This window comes from Pinus tabuliformis, chromosome 7 (assembly GCF_031772625.1).
Source record: "Pinus tabuliformis cultivar Carrire ecotype Pingquan chromosome 7, CPIR1, whole genome shotgun sequence".
Taxonomy (NCBI): Eukaryota; Viridiplantae; Streptophyta; class Pinopsida; order Pinales; family Pinaceae; genus Pinus; species Pinus tabuliformis.
This window is the reverse complement of record NC_142293.1, coordinates 81,620,904-81,643,806: the sequence shown is the minus strand read 5'-3', so window position 1 is coordinate 81,643,806 and position 22,903 is coordinate 81,620,904. Positions and strand designations below refer to the sequence as shown.

Genomic DNA, 22,903 nt, shown 5'->3' with positions numbered 1-22,903 from the left:
ACGGTAATATTCGATTTTTTGAATAGTCAAAAGGGTTGTTAAATCGACGTGTGTTACGGTAATAGTCGATTTCGATTTTTTTGAACGGTTCAAAAAGTTAATATATATATATATAAAAAGACTGTTCAAGAGATCTGAAACGTTGAAACGTTATAACGTGATTTAGTTATATATATATATATATCATATTTTAATTATATATATTATATATATAATTTAATTAAAAGTTATATAATTTATAACTTTAAATTTTATATATATATATAATAATTAATAATTATAAAATTATAATTATTATAATTTATAATTAAAAAAATATATATTAATTAAATTAAATTATTAAATTAATTTAATTTAATTTAAAATATATATATATAATAATTAAATTAAATTAATTAAAATTAATTATTTAAAAAAAAAAAAAAAAAGGGGGAAGGAAAAATATTTTAGCTGGCAAATAAATACACGCCTCCGCAGACCCGCTCAATGTCGACAATGACAATGGCGGATTTCCAGAAAAGGTTGTTGGATGCAGAGCAAAAGATAAATAACAACCACGACGAGGTCAGTAAGAGATTAAATGACGTCGAGAGCAAGCTTGGGGAGCAAGCAGACAAAATCAAAAATCTTGAAGATACGACAAATCGAATAGAGATAAAGATGGAAAGTCAACATGTCCAAACAGGAGTAAACTTCAGAGAAGTCTTAACAATGTTGAAAAGTCTGTGTAAAAAGTCGAATTGTACACCCGAAGAGCTATTAAAAGAAGGTGAAGAGAATCAAGAACACATCTCGTCAGAGTCAACTAAGTCCACAGACTCTCATGACAAGGTTGAATCCCCAAAAAAATCAGCGACACACCACCAAGAAGCAAGTAACACTGCCTTTACAAACAAGCAACTTTGGGATACCCTTACTAATCAACACCCTCTTTTTGCTCAACCATTAGCCACATACCAGAAGAGGGTAAAGGTTGAGATGCCTAAATTCGATGGGAACGAAAAAAACAATGTGGCATGGATAAATAAAGCAGAAGAATACTTTGAGATATATGACATCACTGACGATGACGAAAAGCTCAGACATGCATCCATGAAAATGGAGGGAGAAGCATATAACTGGTATATGTGGTGGAAAAAGACAACACACGTCATTAGCTGGAGGATATTTAAAGATGCATTCTTCAAAAGATTCCAAGGTGTGAAGGAAGAAGAGTTCTTTTCAAAACTCATCAAATTACGACAAAAAGGAAGTGTGGATGAATACACTCAAGAATGGGAGACCTTAGTAACTCGAGTGCCGGGGTTATCGGAATCTCGTTTAATTCAGTCATACATCTCGGGACTTAAAACCCATTTACAAGTAGAACTTGAGATGCATGACATTTCGTCAATAGAAGTAGCAAGACGAAAAGCAAAAACAGCCGAAAAGAAATTCGAACAAATATTTTGGTCAAAGGCCGAAAAAACATATGCAAGGCGAAGAACACCTCAGTATGCAGACGCAAAAAATACAAGATATGTTCCACCACATCGTCGTGAAGATGAAAAATCTAATTTGGAAGCGCAAAGGATAAAGGAGGGTAAATGCAAGCGCTGTGGTGAAAAGTGGGATCCCAAACATAGGTGTGTTAAAGGAAAGGAACCAAAGAACCTATATAATTGTGAAGCAACCAATGATTCAAACAGTGAAGAGTCTGATATTGAAGAAACAGAAGATGCCCCAGAATTCTCACCAGAACTAGATGACGAAAGTATGCCGCAAGTGTCATTATCAGCTATGACAGGTATATCACAACCTCAGACTCTAAAATTAAAAGGACACATAAAGAAGAACAACGTGGTGGTTCTCATTGACTCTGGTAGCACACACAATTTTTTGGATGCAACCATGGCCAAGAGACTCAATATTTTTTCATTCCCTTTACCAAACATGAAGGTAATGGTAGCAGACGGTAAGAGGATTGAAAAAGTGGGGAAATGTCATAAGGTTAAATTGCAAATTCAAGACTTCAGTTTAGAGTCTTCGTTTTTCACAGTACCATTAGGAGGAGTAGATGTAGTCTTAGGTGTCCAGTGGTTACGAACCTTAGGTACTTATGCCGCTAACCACCAAGTACAATTTATAAAATTCAAATGGGGAGGTCAAAAGTACAAATTACATGGGTTCCAAGCACCAGAAAATCAAATTGTATCATCATCTCAGATTGTGAAGATGATTCGAAGAGGAGCACCTGCTTATGTAGTACAATGTCATCAGTTAGAAATATTATCTGCAAATATGACCAGTGAAGAGTCACCAGAGATACAAGAACTAATTAAGAAACATGAAGAAGTATTTCAAGATCTACCTCTAAAGATGCCGCCTAATAGGGAAATTGAGCATACAATAGAAGTCAAGGCAGGATCAGACCCGGTTAACATCAAGCCATACCGATATCCACATCACCAAAAAACAGAAATCGAGAGATTAATCCAAGACCTCTTAAGGTGTGGAATCATCTCGAAAAGTAAAAGTCCTTACGCTGCTCCAGTGGTGTTGGTAAGGAAGAAAGATGGGTCATTCAGGCTATGTATTGACTATAGGGGATTAAACAAAATAACAATTAAAAATAAGTTTCCAATTCCCTTTATCGACGAAATGTTGGATGAGTTACATGGCGCAAGGTATTTCTCAAAATTGGATCTAAGATCAGGTTACTATCAAATTAGAATAAGATTAGAAGACATACCAAAAACCGCATTCCGAACACACGAAGGTCATTATGAATTTAAAGTAATGCCATTTGGATTAACCAATGCACCAGCAACGTTTCAAGCAACTATGAATGAATTATTTCGCCCACACCTCAGAAAGTTTGTATTAGTATTCTTTGATGATATTCTAATTTACAGTAAAACTTGGAAGGAGCACTTGCAACATTGGGATAAGGTTCTTACACTACTTAAAGAACACCAATTTTACGCAAAAAAGTCCAAATGTACCTTTGGAAAGGAAGAAGTAGAATACCTTGGACACATTATATCCCATGAAGGTGTAAAGGTGGACCCTAACAAAATCAAAGCCATAAAAGAATGGACCAAACCCGTTAATATATCCAAGCTAAGAGGGTTCTTAGGTTTGACAGGATATTACCGAAGGTTTATTAAAAACTATGCACATATAACTGCACCTCTAACAAATCTTTTAAAGAAGAATTCGTTTCTATGGGATGAGGAAGCAGGAAGGTGTTTTGAAAAATTAAAATAAATTATGTCTAATGCTCTCGTATTAGCAACACCAGATTTTTCTAAACCATTTATCATTGAGTGTGATGCTTCTGGATTCGGTATAGGTGCAGTACTAATGCAACAAGGACATCCCATAGCTTTTGAAAGTAGGAAGCTTAATAAAAGAGAGCGCCTCAAATCCACATACAACAAAGAAATGCTAGCTATCATGCACGCACTAGCTAAGTGGAGGCAATATCTTTTGGGAAGTAAGTTTTCTATTCGAACAGACCATAACAGTCTCCAACATCTCCTTCAACAAAAAACGCTTTCCGAAGAACAACAAAAATGGATTGAAAAAATTGCCGCTTTTGACTTGGAAATACTACATAAAAGAGGTAAAGACAATGTAGTAGCCGATGCCTTATCCAGGAAAGATGAAGAACCAACACTACTTGCAATGTCGGTTGTTGTTCCTGAGTGGCTTAACGAAATTCGAAGTGAGTATGCCAAGGATCCAGAAGTAACAGCAATAATCAATAACCTTCCCAATAACTCAAAATTTGAGTGGAAGAATGATATCCTATGGTATAAAGGAAGAATATATCTAAGTACAAATTCCAAGTTTAAGTTTAAGATACTCAAAGAATTACATGACTCATCGTCAGCTGGACACGTAGGATTCTTTAAGACTTACTACAATGCACGTCAATCCTTCTTTTGGAAGGGAATGAATCGTGATATTCAGAAGTATGTAGCAGAATGTGATACATGTCAAAGGAATAAAAGCGAAAATATTACGACACCAGGATTACTTCACCCCTTAAACATTCCAAATCAGAAGTGGGAGGAAATCTCGATGGACTTTATTGAAGGATTACCAGTATCTGAAGGCAAGGACAAGATTTTCGTAGTAGTCGACAGACTCACCAAATATGCTCACTTTATGGCAATAAAGAAGTCATACTCAGCAAAAGAAATCGCTGAAATATTTTGCAAAAATATATATAAGTTGCATGGTTTTCCAAAAGTCATTGTAAGTGATAGAGATGCCAAGTTCAAAGGTAATTTCTGGAAGGAATTGTTCAACCATGTAGGAACTTACTTAAATATGAGTTCCGCTTATCACCCGCAAACAGATGGCCAAACAAAAGTTGTCAATAAATGTTTGGAGGCCTACCTACGTTGCTACGCTACAGAAAAACAAAATAAATGGGCTCAATGGTTACACCTTGCTGAATGGTGGTATAACTCCACCTATCATACATCAGCGAAAATGACGCCATTTCAAGCCCTATATGGATATGAACCCCCGAAATGGAAAGATCTAGCTATGGTCCAAACAAATCTACCTGCTGTTAAAGATCAACTAGAAGAAACCCAGAAAATCGTCCAAATATTAAAAGAAAATCTAAATAATGCAAGGAATCGTATGAAGCAACAAGCAGACCGTAACAGAACCGAAAGAGAGTTTGAAGTTGGAGAATGGGTATTTGTTAAGCTCCAACCATACAAACAATTATCCTTAAAACAGAAAGGAAAAAACAAATTGGCACCAAAGTTTTATGGACCTTATCAGATCAACAAAAAGATTAGCCAAGTTGCATATGGTTTAAGCCTTCCAGAGACAAGTCGTGTTCACAACGTCTTCCACGTATCTTGCCTTAAAAGGGCCCTAGGTAACAATCAAACAGCGCAAACAACACTTCCATCCCTAGATGATGAGGGAAGAGTCATTTTAGAACCAGAAGGTATTTTGTCTACTAGAGAAAGAAAGCTTCGTTATCGTACTATCAAGGAATATCTGATCAAGTGGAAGGACTTGCCCGAAGAAGAAGCTTCTTGGGAGAATGAAGTATTTTGTCAACAACATCCGTCGTTACGTATGCTTTGAGGACAAAGCATTCTTTCGAGAGGAAGGCAATGTTATGTAAAAAATAGTTAATTTTAGGTTTATAATTTAATTTAGGTTTAGTTAGGCGAAAGGGCACGATCATAAGATCATGCCCTTTCCCAAAGGGTGTCCATGGCGGTATTTAAGCCAGGAGCCCCATTGTAATCAGACATCATCTGTAATTTTCATATCTTTTAATAAAATATTTATATATTTATTCTGCGTTCTAGCATTTTCTGTTCCAAAATATATTCATATCTCCATAAATACTTATTGGAATCGAATGGTCTTTGGATCAATCCTACACCTCTCGACGAGAGGGATCCAATAAAAATATCAGCTGCCATAAATAAGCTGACCCAGATGGAGTTTGGCCCTAGTTGCCAATTTAACAAGGTATGAAGCGCATACACAATAATGGCTCCTATTGATAAAAAACTCATAACCCTTTCTCGGGGAAAACATCCAATCTCTTTAGTTGCGTATAACGGTATAAGTATACAGCTCTTTTTTTTAGTTTCACAATTGATCATCATTCTTTGATTCTTATACAAGTAATTTAGCCTGAGGGCACTGTTACTCACTGTTTAGATAATGAAGTCGGTTGGCAATAGGAGGCAGGCAATGAGAGGTGCACTTCTTCTCATTTTCTCATGATTGGGTTGGGGAAGAAATTCCTTAGCAAGTCTGAAATTTCTGCGATTTTCTCTTCTTTTAATTTTTCTATGGATGGAGGAGTTGAGCAATCTCTTGAAGTGGCCTTTTTGATGTGGATTTCACTGTTTTCTTGGATGGATATTTGTGAAGCTTGGATGAATGCAAAAGAATCTAAGTGAGTTCGCTCTCTTTGACTTGGTTGTGTTTATGGATGATGGAAATTAAGTATTAAGTAGGTGGGCATGGTATTTTATTTTTATTATTCCTCTTAAACAAGCATTTCTTCCAAGACTTTGAGGAAAGCCCAGGGGGGCAGCTTGCCTTGTCTTGTTCTTGAAGATTGAAAAGTCTAGGGATAGTGAATTTACTTACCCTAGCCTAGTGAACCTAATCTACTCCAATCCTCTTCAAATGGGTTGATACTTGTTTCTTTGATCCTATTTATGGTCGTTTGTTGGACATTAATAAAATTATCCTATCTTATCTTATCTTGATCACACATGCCCCAAAATTATATTGGCAATCTAAGGCACTAATATTCAATCCTGCCATCACTTTGTTTTATTTCAAAATCATTTATCTTGTTTTGTTGGGGTTTACTCTTCAAAATCACCTTATAATTTCTTGATGTTGTGTGTTCGGGTATCTTTTCCATTTGAACTCAAATCTCGAGTTTACTTTCAAACTTCAAAGCCTTAAAACCCTAGCAATCTTATCTTTAGGAAGAACACCCCCCCCCCCCCTTGAATTGGAGGAGAGCTAGCAAGAAGTGAGAAGAGGGGTTGTGAGGTGACAATGTGTAACAAAACATAAATATATAATATATAATATAAATAATAATTAATAAGTATAAACTAATAAGTGATGAAGGGACATGTCTGATGGTTGAGACTTGACTATTTGTGAAGGGGCACCTTGCCTAGTATATAGGCAGGGCCCTCATTTGTAAACATATCATATCATTTGTACATCCGACATTCTGTAACATCCCTAATTTTGTGAGTGTGGAAGTTACTAACAAGGGGCAAATATTATTTTATTAGAAAAGGGCAGCAAATATAATTTTATTAAAAAAGGTTGACAAAAAGTATTTGATTAGAAAATGGTGAAAAATATTATTTTTTTAGAAAAGGGCAACAAAAATTCACTAGTGGTAAGTGGCCCCTGTTGAAGAAATCTAGGGCATTGACATTAGGAGATTTCTTCTTTGTTAGTAACTGTTTGTGAATGAATTTTTAACTTCTTTAGATTAGGTTCTTCTTCTTGTTTAGATTATTAACATTCTTCTTCATCAAACAGTAACCAATGCATGAACAAAAGTAGACAAGAGACACAGCATGTAGGCTATGAGCCAGGGCCAAAACCTCTTTAGATGAAAACCTGCACAAATTCCTCTTATGGAGATTCCAATTGATGAATACCAAGACCATGACCCTTGACCTATTAGGCTACTCCAAGACCAAAACACCAATCCTCTTCTTTGTCACTGCTGAGATCATTATCATCACTGCTACTGAAGTCATTACTGCTGCTCCCTCACGGGGATCTTCACCATAACAACGAGATCCGAGATATATATGTGTATGAGAGTTGCATTTAGATCCACCGAGATAATGATCTTCTCCATCAAGGTCATGACTATATCTCTACGGACACCATGATTACATCTATGCCAAGATCATGACTTCATATAGAATGTAGGCCGAGACAGAGAGTGTTTACTGTGAAATCACTAAGATCTGCGTCATCCGAGACTGTGACTGTGTCTAGCGAGTATGCCGAGGGTGTATTACTCTTCATTACACATGAGACTGTGACTGTGTTTTAGTATGCCGAGACAATGTTCACTGTGAGGAGGCTGAGACATCATCTTCTGTGATACCCATCCGAAAAACACAGAGATGCTCCTCCATCCGAAACACTGAACCTCACTGTAATGTGAAGAATCTCAGACCTGTACCATCCGAAAATTACAGAGAATCCGAGTTATTGTGACTGTACTTTTGCGCAGACCCTAGCTGGGTATTTATAGTAGTTTCGTCTCCATAATAAGCTGACTTAATCGAGTGAACCGATGTGTCTCCTTATATGAGCCAACATGACTTCTTTTAATTCTATTTGTTGGCTGACTTTTTCGAGAGGGATTGTGCTTGTCTTTGGAGGGCTGTTAGACATTTCTATAAACTTGAATACATTTAACATAGGCTAAAGAAGAGCTCTTCATACATGACTTTGACTCTTTGACTCAATAATAAATCCTAAGGCTCTCAATGGGAGCCACTAATATATAAACCTCTTGCTCATGAAACCCATGCAGCAAGGCATACAGAAATTTTTTTTTTTTCATTTTATTTCATCATTTACAAAGATCATGTCATTATGAAGACTGAACCTAGTTACACTTTCTTCAACAGCCCCAACCAATAAAATAATATTAAAAAAAGAAGAAGTCTAGAAGCTTGGGGAGAACTCGTTGACATCTTATAAAAGGAGGTTGGGGATCATTTGCTACTCATTCTAGCTAATCATTTCTCGTTGTTATTGAAGAGAAACTCAAGCAAGTTTCAGATTGAGGGTTTCAGGAAATCCTCACCCTAGTTTCTGTGGATCTCTTGCCACCCTAGCTAGTATTTCTCTCTCTTCGATGGACATTATTGCCACCCTAGTTGGACCTTTGCCAGTGATTATTTATGAATATCTAATGAAGTTTATTGCAAGAAATATTTAACATAATTGTGATTTGGAGACACTCTTCAGCATTATGGTTATTGTAGGGGTTCGCTATCCATTCTCGTCAAGGTTGATTTTGTCTAATGTGAATGAGTTTTCTTAATTTTGAAGGATAGGAAGAGAGTCCAATTGTTTGGATGGAACCATCAAGTAAAGGGGCTGAGTTGTTTGTCTATCCACATTGAAGAGGGCCAAATTTATCTTCTTGATTGCAGAGGTCGTGTGAGAATTTCTTGAGCCATTCTCCCTGCTAATAATCAATCCATTTCCCGAACCCTTATACAGGTCGAAGAAGTTGATTTCTTAGGAACATATGGACTGAAGTTTTTGCTCTTTTCAGGAGGTCGAGATAATCCCTTCAAGGAGGCAGAAATTCCCCATAAAAGATAGAATTTTCTGAAGATTATTTGCTCATAGCAAGGCCGTTGTTGAAATTTGGCATCTTCGGGACGAATTTCTCATAAGGGAAACCCCAAGTCTCCAAAGTAGCCCCTTGAGTCCCATATTGGTCAAGGAAATTATTTAAGCAATCAATTTTTAAGTGGATTTGAAATATACAAATAAGTTGGGAAATTTAAATTTGAATTTACCCCCAAATTACTCGTGTCGGCCAAATTCAAAAGGGGTCGCACCTATTCACTTATGGATTCAACTATATATATGTGTCAAAGCTCCTCCATTGCTCATGGATAGCAGATTTGCTTCAGGTTTGTTTTAGATTTCTCTTTGTGATTGGTACGCTACAGGACTCATCTCTCTTTGATTGGCACGCTATAGGACTCACATTTGTTGAAAAATCTAGGGGGCAACAAGTGTAGGTGATTTCTCTTACGTTGATAACTGCTCGTGATTTATTTTTACTTTACGTGATTAACTTCTTCTTTCCTTTATTATTATTAGTGTTCTCTATCATCAAACTACTAGCAAACTATAAAGAACAATGAGACAATAGGACACAGAATATAAGCGATCAACCAGGGCCAAAACCTCTCCAACTGAGAGGAAAACCCACTAGAACCGTCTCTTCTTATAGAACTTCAATTGATGAATTCCAAGACTATGACCCTTGGCCAAGCCCCTCAGAGATTAAGTCATCCTTCCTTCTTGATGAGCTTTCCTTACACAACTTCCAACAACAAACTTTGACCTTCCAACAACTTCGCCAACAACTTCAACCCCAAAAACAATTTTTGCAACTTCGACCTAACAACTTCAAAAACTTTGACCTAACAGTTTCATAGCTTCGACCTTGATACAACTTCAACAACTTCGACCTAGCAGCTTCACAACTTCAATCTAGAGGCAACTTCACAACTTTGACCTTGCAGCTTCACTGCTTCGACCTTACAAGTTCACAGATTCAATGCACCTTTAGAATTTTGTCTAGCCCAAAAACTGTAGAAACCCTAACAAGAGAGAGAGAGAGAGGCCCAAAAACTTCAACCTTGATCTTCTTCTTCTTCTTTGTCTTTTTCCAAATTCTATCTTGAGGATATTGTACTTGCTTGAGTGAGTATGAAAATGAGGTCGAATTCCTTCTTATTTATAGGCTTGTGAGGGGTACGAATTGCTATCTTTAGGCCGACTTGCCCATTCATGTAGGCCAACTTGATCTTTGCGCCATGACGAGGTCTTGGAGGGTCTCTTGACTCTATTTTGACTCATTAAAATTTTCTTTACAATATGTAGCATACCCAAATGGGTCTTTAATACATGACAATGACTCAATTGACTTTATTACAAACCTAGATGCACTCAATGGGTGCTTGACCTAAAACTATCTCCAAGAATAGGTATTATTGTCGTGTAAAAATTTCCGTTGGGTGAGTCAGTTTGGCACCCTAGTTGTACTCAAGAAATTTGCATAATAATAAAACTCTCAGAATTGCTGCACTGGTTTTCCCTCATTGGGTTTTTCCAGGGACGATTGTCCAGAAATAGCGGTGTCCCTTGTGTGTTTGTCTAGTATTTCAGTTGCTGATCTGTATATGAGTCAAGGTTGTATTTGTGTTTATTTTCAGTATTTATATGTATAAATAACTCGTTAATGTAATAAACAAGTAGGTGAAATAAACCAAATAATGCAGTAGGAATTTCTGACGTGTCAGACTTAGAAATTTCGATAGTCTTGGTATTCGTCAATGGAACCTCTATAAGAAGAATTTTGCATGGGTTTTCCTCTCCAAGAGGGAGAGGTTTTGGCCCTTATAGAAAGCCAAAACGTTTGTGTTCTTGTCTCTTTTGTTTTTGATAGCAGTTTGATGAAGTTAACATATACATGCTAATAATGAAGTAGACATCAAGCTCAGATAAATTGTTTAAATACTTCACAAATTGTTATCATATAACAAAGAATCAATGTAAGTATGCATGCCCTAGATTCTTCAACATAAGGTACTTTTGGTCTTGTGTCTTGACTAGAAGGACCTTGATTTGCCTCGTTAGGAGCCTGCATTCGACATGTAGAGTGTGCAAGTGAGTTGCACGCATATTGATGTGATGTGCATGTAAGGCAAGCTAAATTTATGATTTGTACTTGAGTTATAGTAGAGAGAGCTAAATATATGATAGTTAACTAAAGTAATGAACTTATTTTGGCTGTCATTCTTAGCCTAGGAAAGTTATAAATTGAGCCCAATGTGAGGTGCTAAGACACATAACATTAGCATAAGGTTGAGAGAGGATTCTTAGTGAGCATGTGCTGGGTTCGTGAAAGTGTAGTGAGGCTGGTGATCAGTATTGTATTTTCTTAGTTGGGCCATTATCCCTGGTACAGGAACCCAAGTATGTTTCGTGATTAATTTATTAAGGAAGAACTAGTGATTGGGCATAAATATATTTAGGCATGTGATTTAGATTGAGTAATCTTTTTTTTTGCTTCTGCTATATTTTTTACGGGTTAGGAATGTGGTTGTGTATTCGTATCGCTAATAATTGCTAGGAACCTAATATTGGGTGCTGGGTTCGGAAATTCTAACAACTTCATCATCCCAATTTTATTATTTAGCTGCTTTTGCCTAGCCTTCTCTTCTTCAAATTTTCGAAAGTGATTGATCAATTCCACTATAGTCTGCCCAGTCACCTCACTTGGTGCATCACATGTGGAAATTTGGCTTCTCACCCTAGCCAACCTATGACCTACCCCTCACCCTCCCTTTCCGTGCTTCTTGTAATATGTAGAATACATTCATTGATCAATAAGATAAATATGGGTCCTTTTAGGGTCTTTGGCTCATGGGGTCATGCTATTTAAATGGAAAGAAATCTATGAATTCAAACACACAACATTGCAAACCCTTTCTTAATATGCAAACTATTAAGAAGGGGGAAACTACAAAATTGCAAAATAAGATAGATTTTAGTGAGAGAGAAACACAGATAGATTTTAGATCTGTAATTTAAAGAGAGTAAAAATTAGGGACGGATTTCAAGTCTGTAATTTAAAGAGAGAAAAACCATAGGTAAGAATGAGAAGAATGGGTAGGGGCATGAGAATATGGTCCACAACTTCAAGCTTAAAGATGGGTTTGTAGCCTCCTCACCAAGATGCCAAATCCACTGCAAAGAGCCTAAGGTAATTACCTAACGAGCTCCAAGCTCAGTCTAAACTAATGTTGCACAAAATGCCCGCCCCCAAGTATCCAATCCGGGAACCACGTCTTGTATGAATCTGTGGGGGATCTCCAGTCAAATCCGTGGTTCGGAAATCCGGAACCGTGGATTCGACCGACAAAGACAGTTCGTGGAAATTCAGAAACATGCCGACCCAATTCGTGGTTCCATATTTTCCGAACCGTGTATCCGCCCTGGATCCGTGCGAATCCCGAGCGGATTTGAAGGGAGATAGGTGGTTCCACATGGTTCTATTTTTTTTAAATTTTTTGTTTCACTTAAGTTGGATTGGGGCTTCTTGGACCATGCCGACCCAATTCGTGGTTCCATATTTTCCGAACCATAGATCTGCCCTGGATTTGTACGAATCCCGAGTGGATCTGAAGGGAGATAGGCGGTTCCACAAGTTTTTTTTTTTTTTTTTTTTAATTTTTTGTTTCACTTAAGTTGGATTGGGGCTTCTCGGACACTCACAAGCTGCTCCCTTGATCCTCCTTAGATGCTGCCTAGATGCTCCCTCATGGTAATGTTAAATTCTTAAAGTAAAAGTGACATTCCCCTTTATCTTTCATTTTCATGCTTTTACTTAAATTTTTAACATTACAATGAAATGACTCAAGATGTTTGCGAGTGTTTCGAGCCTCATCAAACTTCATATGGAGAAAATAGAATTTCATATCCTATTAAAAATTGAACAGACTGAACAATTTTCAAGAATTCAGGATCAATGGGATTGTGGCATTTCATTAGATTATATCATGTATCAATGTATGTGATTCACATTTAATCAAGAGTACCAAGCCCTATATGTACCCTAGTGGTAGAGGTGTTAATTGTTGAACTCCTTTGTCATGGTCTTAACAAAAAATTACCTTTCAATCAAGTCAAAATCATCGATCAAGCATGTTAATCTTTTTGTACAATATTTTAAAGCTTGCATTAGCTAGTTTGATCAAAATTAGGCAATGTTGACTAATAACCCTAGACAATTGAGGCAAAGGTTAGACAAGAGGAGAAGAATCTCGATTCTAGATGGTTGATGCTCGAATAATTAATCATTAATGTACAATGGATGTCATATCTATCTTGATTTATGTACAAATATGCCTATTTCCATATCCTTTACAACTAATTTGGTATTTTGGAATTTTTTTAATATAAATGCAAATATATATATATAAATCTGGGAAATGATGCTTTGGTGGATATTCTTCCACAAAATGTCCCTGCCTTGTGCAACATTGGTCCAAGCCAACTACTTTTTTGGACGTCAACGTGGCTCCAATTGCTTGCTAATGCTCAATGAAAGAGATGTGAGGTAAATTATGTTGAAAAATGTAACTAGGTTCGGTCTTCATAATTGTATTTGCATCATTATGTAATGTACTTGTCAAAAGAATGAAAAAGAGAATTTTTATTATTATCACAATGACTTATTAAAGTATGGGTTTCATTGAGGAGTGATTAGAGTCATTTTCCAGTTAAAGAGACCCTTCTTGGGCCTTTGAATCGTGTAAAAAGATTTATTATTGAGTCAAATTAGGTATGACACCTCCACACCAAGTCGACCTCAAGGAGATCAAGTTGGCCTCAAACAGGGCAATTTGACCTCACCTCAAGCCTATATATACAAGGAGATCGAATTCATTTGGAGCACTCTCTTACTCACGCATAAGTTCGATATCCAGAAGAAAGAGCTGGAAACATGCGAAGAAGGAAAGGAGGCTGAAAGAAGTGCGAAGTTGGAAAAAGAGCAAGGAAAAGAGAAAATCTAAGTTTTGGGTTATCTCTCTCTCTCTCGTTTGGGTTCCTTGTCTAGTCGACGCTGTTGTTGCTGCCATTTGCTGGGTTGAAGTTCTGCTACTTCAAGGTCAAAATTCTGGGTTGAAGTTGCTGGAAGAGGAGGCTGATTGGTGGTTGGAGGAGGTTTGTGTCTAGGTTGAAGAGTCTCAAGGAAACTATTGGAGGAAGAGATTTTCACTGGGTTTTCCCCTAGATAGGGGTTTTGCCCTGTCAGAGTGGCTACATCTTGTGTCTTGTGTTTTTGTGATCCTCATACACACATAATTTGGTAATTGTTTGATGAAAGATAATATAACAAATAAATAAAAGAAGGCAACATAATTCACATGTAATTATTGAAGAAAGAGAAATCTAACCGTAATTCTACTAGCATTGATTTCTCAACAAATTAAGGGGTTGGGGGCGGGGGAGCGTGTGTTGTTTCTCTTTATATAATTTTGGTGGGGTTTAGGAGTGTTTTTTGCAATCTAAGTGCATCACAATGGAGTCTAGCATGGACTCAAGCCAATAGGGTTAGTTTGGTACCACACTTGCAAAGTTAGGCTTTGACTTGGCTGTTTTGGTATGAAATTGGCTATCCGAACCAAGCAAGAGGCCGAGTTAGTATTTTAAACAACCTGCAGCTGTAGTTGGTACAAAAGAAGAATTTTTTCTGGCAATTTTTGAATGTGCTTTTATATTGTCTAAAGTAAATTGTCCCAAGTCTTTTGCTCTGCATTATTGCTGATTAATGTTCCAACATGCATGGATATTGAGGTAAGAGTATTGCATAACATTTTGATGGTTTTACATGATAATATTTTGTTGATGCTGACCATCCGGATATGGTTGGTGCAGGATCTTGTAGATATTAATGTGTTTATGGATGCAAAGAAGGTTGTAGAATGCTTGCAAAATAGGGACTGTGCTCCTGCACTAGCTTGGTGTGCTGAAAATAAATCTAAGCTGAAGAAGGTTAAGGTAACATTTAGCCTGTTGTGCTGCTACTTTATTTCTTTATTTTTACATTATCACAATATGAAACTAGATTTTGAGTCTGGTATTTCTATGCTAAAGCTTGGATTATTCAGAGCTGCCCTGTATGCCAAAACAGCCTCAATAAGTAAAACATGGATCTATCACATAGGTATTTTGTTATCAATGTTTTGAACCAGACGTGCTGGTACGAAACGTCAATAACAAACTATCTATGTGATGGATCCAGAAGAAGTTTCATAACATAAATAAAATCATAGAAGTCTTTAATCTGAAAGTAAAACGTTGACATGAAGTGAGACTTTCTCTGGAATTTAAAAACTGTATCGTAGAAAATATCATCACTTACATCTTGAATAGGCAACATAACAAATGAAGAAGTATATTTGGTCTAGTTCTAAGCACGGTTTACATTATGTGTCAAGTTATTGTGTTTTTATGGGTTTGCGATCAGAAATTACAAACACAACAGCAGAAATTTGAGACTAGAAAATGAGAGAAACATTTGAATCAGTGTTTGTTTTAGAAGATATGGCATTTAGCCTGGTGTGCTGCTACTTTATTTCTTTATTTTGACTTTATCACAATAAGTAAAACATGGTTCCGGATCTAGCACATAGTTATTTTGGTATCAATGTTTGGAACCAAACTTCCTGGTACAAAATGTCAATAACAAACTACCTATGTGATGGATCCAGATGAAGTTTCATAACATAAATAAAATCATAGAAGTCTTAAATGTGAAAGTAAAACGTTGACATGAAATGACACTTTCTCTGGGATTGAAAAACTGTATCATAGAAGATATCATCACTTACATCTTGAATAGTCAACATAACAAATGAAGTATACTTGGTCTAGTTCTAAGCATGGTTTACATTATGTGTCAAGTTCTTGTGTTTTTATGGGATTACTATCAGAAATTAGAAACACAAGAGCAGGAATTTGAGACTAGAAAATGAGCAAAACATTTGAATCAGTGTTTGTTTTTGAAGATATGACATTTAGCCTGGTGTGCTGCTACTTTATTTCTTTATTTTGACTTTATCACAATATGAAATTGAATTCTGATGGGGTGTCTTTCTAAAATGCCATGGATGGGCTGCCTTTCTAAAATATAAGCGTCCTCTTTCTTTAGGAGGACATTCACATTCCCTACAGCAAATAGACCTCCGATTCCACTAAATCTAAATAATCCAATAACTTTGCCTTTAGTTGTTTTTCCAAAACCCTAATTCAATATTTCTTTCTAAGATTATCAAGGAATTTCTGTTTCTAGGGTAGCCAAGAATGCTGATTTCATTTTATTGATGTACTGCTTTTCGAGAAAAAAAGAAGACTGTGAATCATGTGCATCAATTTAGATCTCTATATAAAACCCTTTATCTGGCCTTTTTGACGGAAGGATTGTCTACAATGCTTTGGTGAACCTGTAATGAAATTTAATATGAAGCTCATGTTTAAGCTTTCTATTGTAAAGGACCTTAACTTGGAAGTACTGATCTTTTTGTTCCCAACAATCCATTGGATCTTCTTCTTCATGCAACTTCTATTGGTTGCCAGATGAGCAAAAGATCAACAAGAATACCTCATCACGTCAATGTAGGCAGTCTACAAATTTCGGAAAGTGACTTCATCCTCAGCAATGGTGCCATTTTGTTACCTCCAAGATCTGCACAAAAGATAAGTCCAATCCCCAAGAAGAAACCCTAGGGAAAATTGAGGAAACCAGCTAATATCACCTTGGTGGTTATCCTTCTCAGTTTTGGGCGACTCTTCTCTGTCACAAGGAAGGGATTCTCCAATAAGACTACAAATCTGTTTTTCAAAGCCCGATATAAATATCAGATTTGTAGAATGTAGATTCTTTTAGATTTAGGTAATAAAGTGATGGTGGACTATGAAACCCAAGGTTTATCCATTGGGTGATGGAGTCAAGATAAGAGGGAAAGAAGGTTTGAATTTGGTGGAGAAAACATGCTTTGATGTTCTACAATTAGTCTTGTTGTTGCTCAGATTGTATAGGCACTGCGACAACTGCTAAGGGCGGGGGATGTCACTCTGATCCTCGTCCACTCTGTTCTAGCTATCTCCCACCAGCGAGCTATGGGGGGTAGTCTCTATGGAATGAGAAAACAAGTTGGAAACCAACTTGTTTGAGAGACACAAATGAGTCGCCTAATTACTTGGTTAAATTTAGAAAGATTAAAGATTAGATTAGATTTTAAGTATGAGACCAGTGCCTTAATGGAGTCACAATTCTTGCTTATGGTAACTTGAAACCAAGTGACTGGATGGACATCCACTGCTTGAATTATTAACTATCCTATATGATGTGCAAGTCCTAGGATCTTGGTTTATTTTACTTATATGCCTAGTCTAAGTATGGCCTTCCCTTGACTATTTTGAAGTTGGGCTCCAAGGTAGGTTGTGGGAAGGAGGCCAACAGGACGCAGGCTAGGGCTTGGTTAATGATATCTTCTGTCATGCTCCTATCACTAGATGCCTCCGGCGCTGCAGAGGCTATGGCTTTAACAACTGCAAGGTCACTGTGTTAACCACCAAAGAGTTTCCAAGCTGCTCAAGCTAGGTGAGAAGGGTTGCCCTAGATTTCTTTCAACCTAGCTTATGCTAGGAGGTAAGTTTTAATGCAAGCTAGATTTCGGATGCTTATGCAAGAGATTATGAGTGAGATTATCTTGAATTATGATTGTTTATGTTACTTAAGTACGTAGTGTGAATTAGCTTATAGCTTAAGTACTTAAGTTGGGTTGGGGCTTCACGAATACTCCCGAGGTGCTCCCTTGATGCTCCTTAGATGCTTTGTAGATGCTCCCTCATGGTCATGTTAAATTCTTAAAGTGAAAGTGACATTCTCTTTAATCTATCATTTTTATCCTTTTACTTAAATTTTTAACATTACCATGAAATGACTCAAGATGTGTGAGAGTGGTTCCAGCCTCATCGGGCTTCATATGGAGAAAATAGAATTTCATATACTATTCAAAATTCAACAGACTAACAATTTTTAGGAATTCAAGATCAATGAGATTGTGGCATTTCATGAGATTATATCATGTATGAGGGGATGTGATTGGCATTTAATCAAGAGCACCATGCCCTATATGTGTTGTAGTGTTGGTGGTGTTAATTGTTGAACTCATTTGTCATGCCCTTTGCAAAAAATTGACTTGCAATCAAGTCAAAATCGTTGATCAAGCATGTTAAGCCTTTTCTACCATATTTTATGGCTTGGATTAGGTAGTTTGATCAAAATTGGGCAATGTTGACTAATATCCTTAGACAATCGAGGTAGTGGTAAAAGCTAGACAAGAGGAGAAGAATCTAGATTCTAGATGGTTGATGCTCATATAATTAATCATTAATGTACAATGGATGCCATATCTATCTTTATTTATGTACAAATATGCATGTTTCCATATCTTCTACAACTAATTTGGTATTTTGGATGTTTTTTTAATATAAATGCAAATATATATATATATATATATATATAATTTTTTTTTTTGGAAAAAGTTGTAATTTCTATTAATATAAGAAATTACATTTTGTAGATGCTAGAGCATATGCATGTGGAGGCAAGTTGCCTATCGAGTTCAAAAGAACAAAAAAGAGTCCAGATATGTATTCTCCACGCAGGGAGCCTCGATATCAGTTCATCTGATTCCTGTGCCTTTTCTCCGTATAGAGAAACTAAATCAAAATTTGTTTCTATCTCTTCTCAGAGAGAGAATTTAAATATCAAAATTGGTACCATATGTCCTATATAGTTGCTCAAGTGCAGTAAAAATATAAATAGCATAATATATACAAGTGTTTATGCAAAAAAATGGGCTTATAGCCCATGTTCTTGGAGCTCCATGAAAGGTCTGTGATAATGCTGGTAGAAAGTCCCATCGATCTCTTCTTGTATCAACCAGTCATCGCTCTGTCTAAGCGCTGCCTCTTTGGAAAGGAAATCTGCCCCCGAGTTGCGCTCCCTATAAATGTGATGACAGGTAAATGAGTCAAAAGTAGAAATCAATCTGTGTGCCTCATCCAATATATGCCTCAATGAATATGCATTGCAATGTGATGCTCTATTTAACCAATTGCAAACAATTTTGGAATCCCCAAAGAGTTGTAGATGTCTGCAATGCTTTTCTAATGCAAAATGTATGAGGTGTTTTGCAGTGCATAATTCAGCATAATTGTTTGTTCCCCTCCCTAATCTCATTTGTATTTTGATACAATGAGATTCTTTTAGGTATAGTATGGCTCCTCCACCATTGAAAATGATTGAAAATATTCTGTAGGACCATAGTATCCCTAATACTACCATTTAAGAAAATGAGAACGTCATCAACGAATAAGAGGTGGGTAAGAATACAGTTCTCTGTGATCTTGATACCAGCCATGTGACCCCTGCTTCGTGCTGATATGATAGCTCTGCTTAATCCTTCCATGATTAGCAGGAAAAGTAGTGGGGAGAGTGGGCATCCCTGCCTGAGTCCTCTCTTCGATAGGAAAAACGGTGTGGCCTCCCCATTTAAAATAACACTATAAGAAACATCCGTTATGCAACACATTATCCATTTGATAAATGAATAAGGAAATCCAAGATGAGTCAGTAACAGTCTAATGTAGAGCCAATTTGTTCTGTCAAAAGCCTTGGATAGGTCCACTTTCAAAATCATGCCTTTCAGTTTCCTCATCTGTACCGAATGGAGGAGTTCCTAGGCCGTGGCAATGGCCTCATGTATCTGTCTGTGTTGTAGGAAAGCGAATTGTTCAGAGGAAATATGGTTAGATAGAATAGGCTTTAGGCGATTTGCGATGATCTTGGCAATGATCTTATAAAGGCAGTTGCAGAGGGATATGGGTCTGAAGTCATTGAAGGAGGTAGGATGGTCGGATTTCGGGATAAGGGCTATAAAGGTGGATTTGATGGCTGATGATATTCTACCCCTCCTTCTGCAGTCCTCCACAACTTTAAGCAGGTCATCCCCTAGGATTTCGAAGAAAGCAATATAGAATTCAATTGACCATCCGTCCGGGCTGGGGCTCTTGTCTTTCTTGAACCATTTGATTGTTGCCTCAAGTTCTTCCTTCGATACTTCCTTCGTAAGGTCCTCAACATCCTCCTGTTCCACAAATCTTGGAAAGTGTTCAGCAGTACGCATGATTTCCATGATATTAGCAGCCCTAGGGGCCTTGTATATGCTTTTAAAGTGTGCAGTGGCTAGACTAGCCAGATCCCTCTGGGTCGTGACTGATTGTCCCTGTTCATTTTGAAGCTCCCAAATGGTGTTTATTGCTTTCCTACCATTGGAAAATTTGTGGTAGAACTTTGTATTATCATCTCCTTCAGTGAGCCAGATAGCCCTGCTTCTGAGTCTCCAGCTCTCCTCTCTTTCCTTCAGTATTTGTGTCCGCTTCTTGATGAGGGAAGTGTAGTGTTCTTTATTTTCTTGTGTTAAGAAAGTTCCATCCGAGGAGTCCTCATGAGTGGCAATGGCCAGCTCTGCTTCTTGTAGTGTGTTGTCATCATTCTTCTGCTTCTGATGTGCCCAAGTTCTAGAGATCCCTTTCAGTGCTTTCAGTTTGCGGATGAACCCTTCAGAGTGGTCCTCGTTTTCTGGAATAGGATGGGACTACCAGAAGTTAGTAACTAGCTGAATGTATGAAGGGTCCTTGAGCCAAGAGGCATTGAATTTAAATGGGCCTTTTGTTCTCTGATTGATGTCTTCCAGCTCCATATATATAGGGCGATGATCAGATATACCTCCAGTCCCAACCCATTGTCTGATACGAGGATGGGTATTTAATAATGCTTCTTTTATGAGGTATCGATCCAGCCTTCTAGCCAAACTATGATCTCCACTTCGATTATTTGTCCATGTATGCTGTATCTTGGCAGATGGGATGTCTACCCATTGATGATCCTCCAGCAAGGTGGAGATCATATCAGATAATCCATCAACTTGAGCAAGGTGTCCCCAAGATTCACTAAAACCCAAAGAGAAATTTAAATCTCCACCAAGTATGATGTTGTCAGCCTGCAGAAAGTCTGAGTCTAATAAACTTCTCCAGAAATTTGCCCTATCCAAACAAGGTCCATATACATTCATAATACGGACTTCAGTTTCCAATGAGGAGGTATATATATCCGCACCAATATATCCCCTTCCTCCCCATATATTTATGAGATCTACAGACTTGTTACAAAAACCAATAGCAATGCCCCCTGATCTCCCAGTCGCATCTAGGGCATGGAAAGTCCAATTCAGCATCCACGAATTTAGAATGGTAATAAGGGCTTCGGCCGAACAAAGGGTTTCTTGTAAAAATATGATATCCACCAGAGCCAAAGTAAGGAGCCTCCTAAGTGCTAGTTTTTTAGGAGGGCTAGCAATCCCTCTACAATTGAAAGAAAGGATCTTCATGGAGGGTGTGGGAGAGGGCCATTCCTTGCTCTAAGGGCCCTATCAATAGTTTGTTGTCGCCAAGGGTGACCTCCTCTCCCGCCGTATGCCTGGCTCTAGTGAGGTGAGATGGGCGCCCCCTGGAAGGCTTATGCGAGGCAGGGGCAACTTCCAGATCCAATCCAATCGCATCACAACCTCTATCCCTTGATCTGGATCGCAGGGAGTATCTAGGAGATACTGAGGGAGAGGGGAGGGGTATAGGGGGGAGGGAGGATGATGTAAGAGATGGATGACAGGGGGCAATGATGGGGGGTGGGAGGGGAAGAGAGCAATGTAGGGAGGTGGAGAGAGCCCGTCCCGGGGTACCTAAAGACGATTGCTCCAGAGGGGAAGTGTAGGAGGAGAATGATGGAGATATGTGGGGATAGGATGCAATATTGTTAATATGGGATGCAATTGCAGCAGTAATACCAGATGAAGGAGTAAAGAGAGAGAAAGATGTAGATGACATACCCGGTGGAGTGATGTCCTCCTTGGTCGGACTGGTGCTCGTCGGTGGAGGGGATGGAGGGTTTGTAGCTTCGGTCCCCTTGTCAATGCCCGAATCAATAGTTGCCCCTCGAGTGTCCTCTGTGGCCATGTTGTTCTTCGCCAAATTGACTTCCTTTTTAGGCTGATTAGGAATGTCTCTGGTCAGCTCCGCTTCCATGTCCTGTGCTGTACTCTTGTTCTTGCAGTTGAGAGGGCAATCTTTAAATAAATGCCCAACCTTGTGGCATCTCCTGCATCAATATGGTATGCCCTCATAGTCAATCATCTGTTTTCGGGATGTATTCCTCCACTGTATAGTGATATGCTCCTGTAGGCCTCCCCGAGTATCCAGATTGATGAGAATTCTGGCATATGCCATCATGCCAGTGGTCTGGTAGGATTTGTCATATTCCATATAGGTGCCAATAGAGTTTCCAATCCGCTTGAAAATATCCTCAGACCAATATTGCAAAGGTAGACCTGGGAGTCGAATCCATACCGGTCCAACGCCAATTTGCTCAGTCTCTGGGTCGAATAGAGGTGTCCAACATTTCAAAAGAACAGGGGCGTGTTCAAAATTCCAATAGGAGGACAAAACCCAATTTGTATGGTCGGCTTGAGCAAATCTCAGTGCAAACCATCCCCTCACGAAAGTCTGAACAAATGGGATGTCCACCAGATGGTGTCCCCAAACCTCAGATGCCCAGGTCTTTAGTTGAGCAGTCGTGTAACTCCTGCCTCTAATGCGCCCCACCAGAACCCTGTCTGCAAAGTCCATTGTTTCTCCCCACTGAATGTCTTCTTCCAGCCTGAGAATAATATCGTCCGCCTTGGACTTGTGGCACCTATATTTCTTCTTGGACCTTGAATGATGAGACTGAACTGAAACCCGTTCCAAATTAGGGCCCGAGGAAACAGGGGTAGGGTTAGGGTTTGTCGAGGTAGGGTAAGGGTTCCCTGCGGCAGAAGGTATGGATCCAGCGAGTGGCGGAACGAAGGTGAAACTGCGTGAGGGTGGAGCAGAGGCGGCCGAGTGAGAAAAACTGGCAGTTGAGGGTACAAAA

General features: G+C 38.2%; 1 protein-coding gene across 3 annotated transcripts in view; it reads left to right on the top strand.

Moving 5' to 3' along the window:
• Window positions 1-22,903, top strand: part of LOC149245292 (LisH/CRA/RING-U-box domains-containing protein) — a 205,648-nt gene that overhangs the window by 130,258 nt on the left and 52,487 nt on the right. For all 3 annotated transcript variants that reach the window (XM_089457747.1, XM_089457748.1, XM_089457746.1), the window contains one exon: window positions 14,743-14,865. In XM_089457747.1, the coding sequence (XP_089313873.1) occupies window positions 14,743-14,865 (123 nt within the window). The remainder of the gene's footprint in view (window positions 1-14,742; window positions 14,866-22,903) is intronic.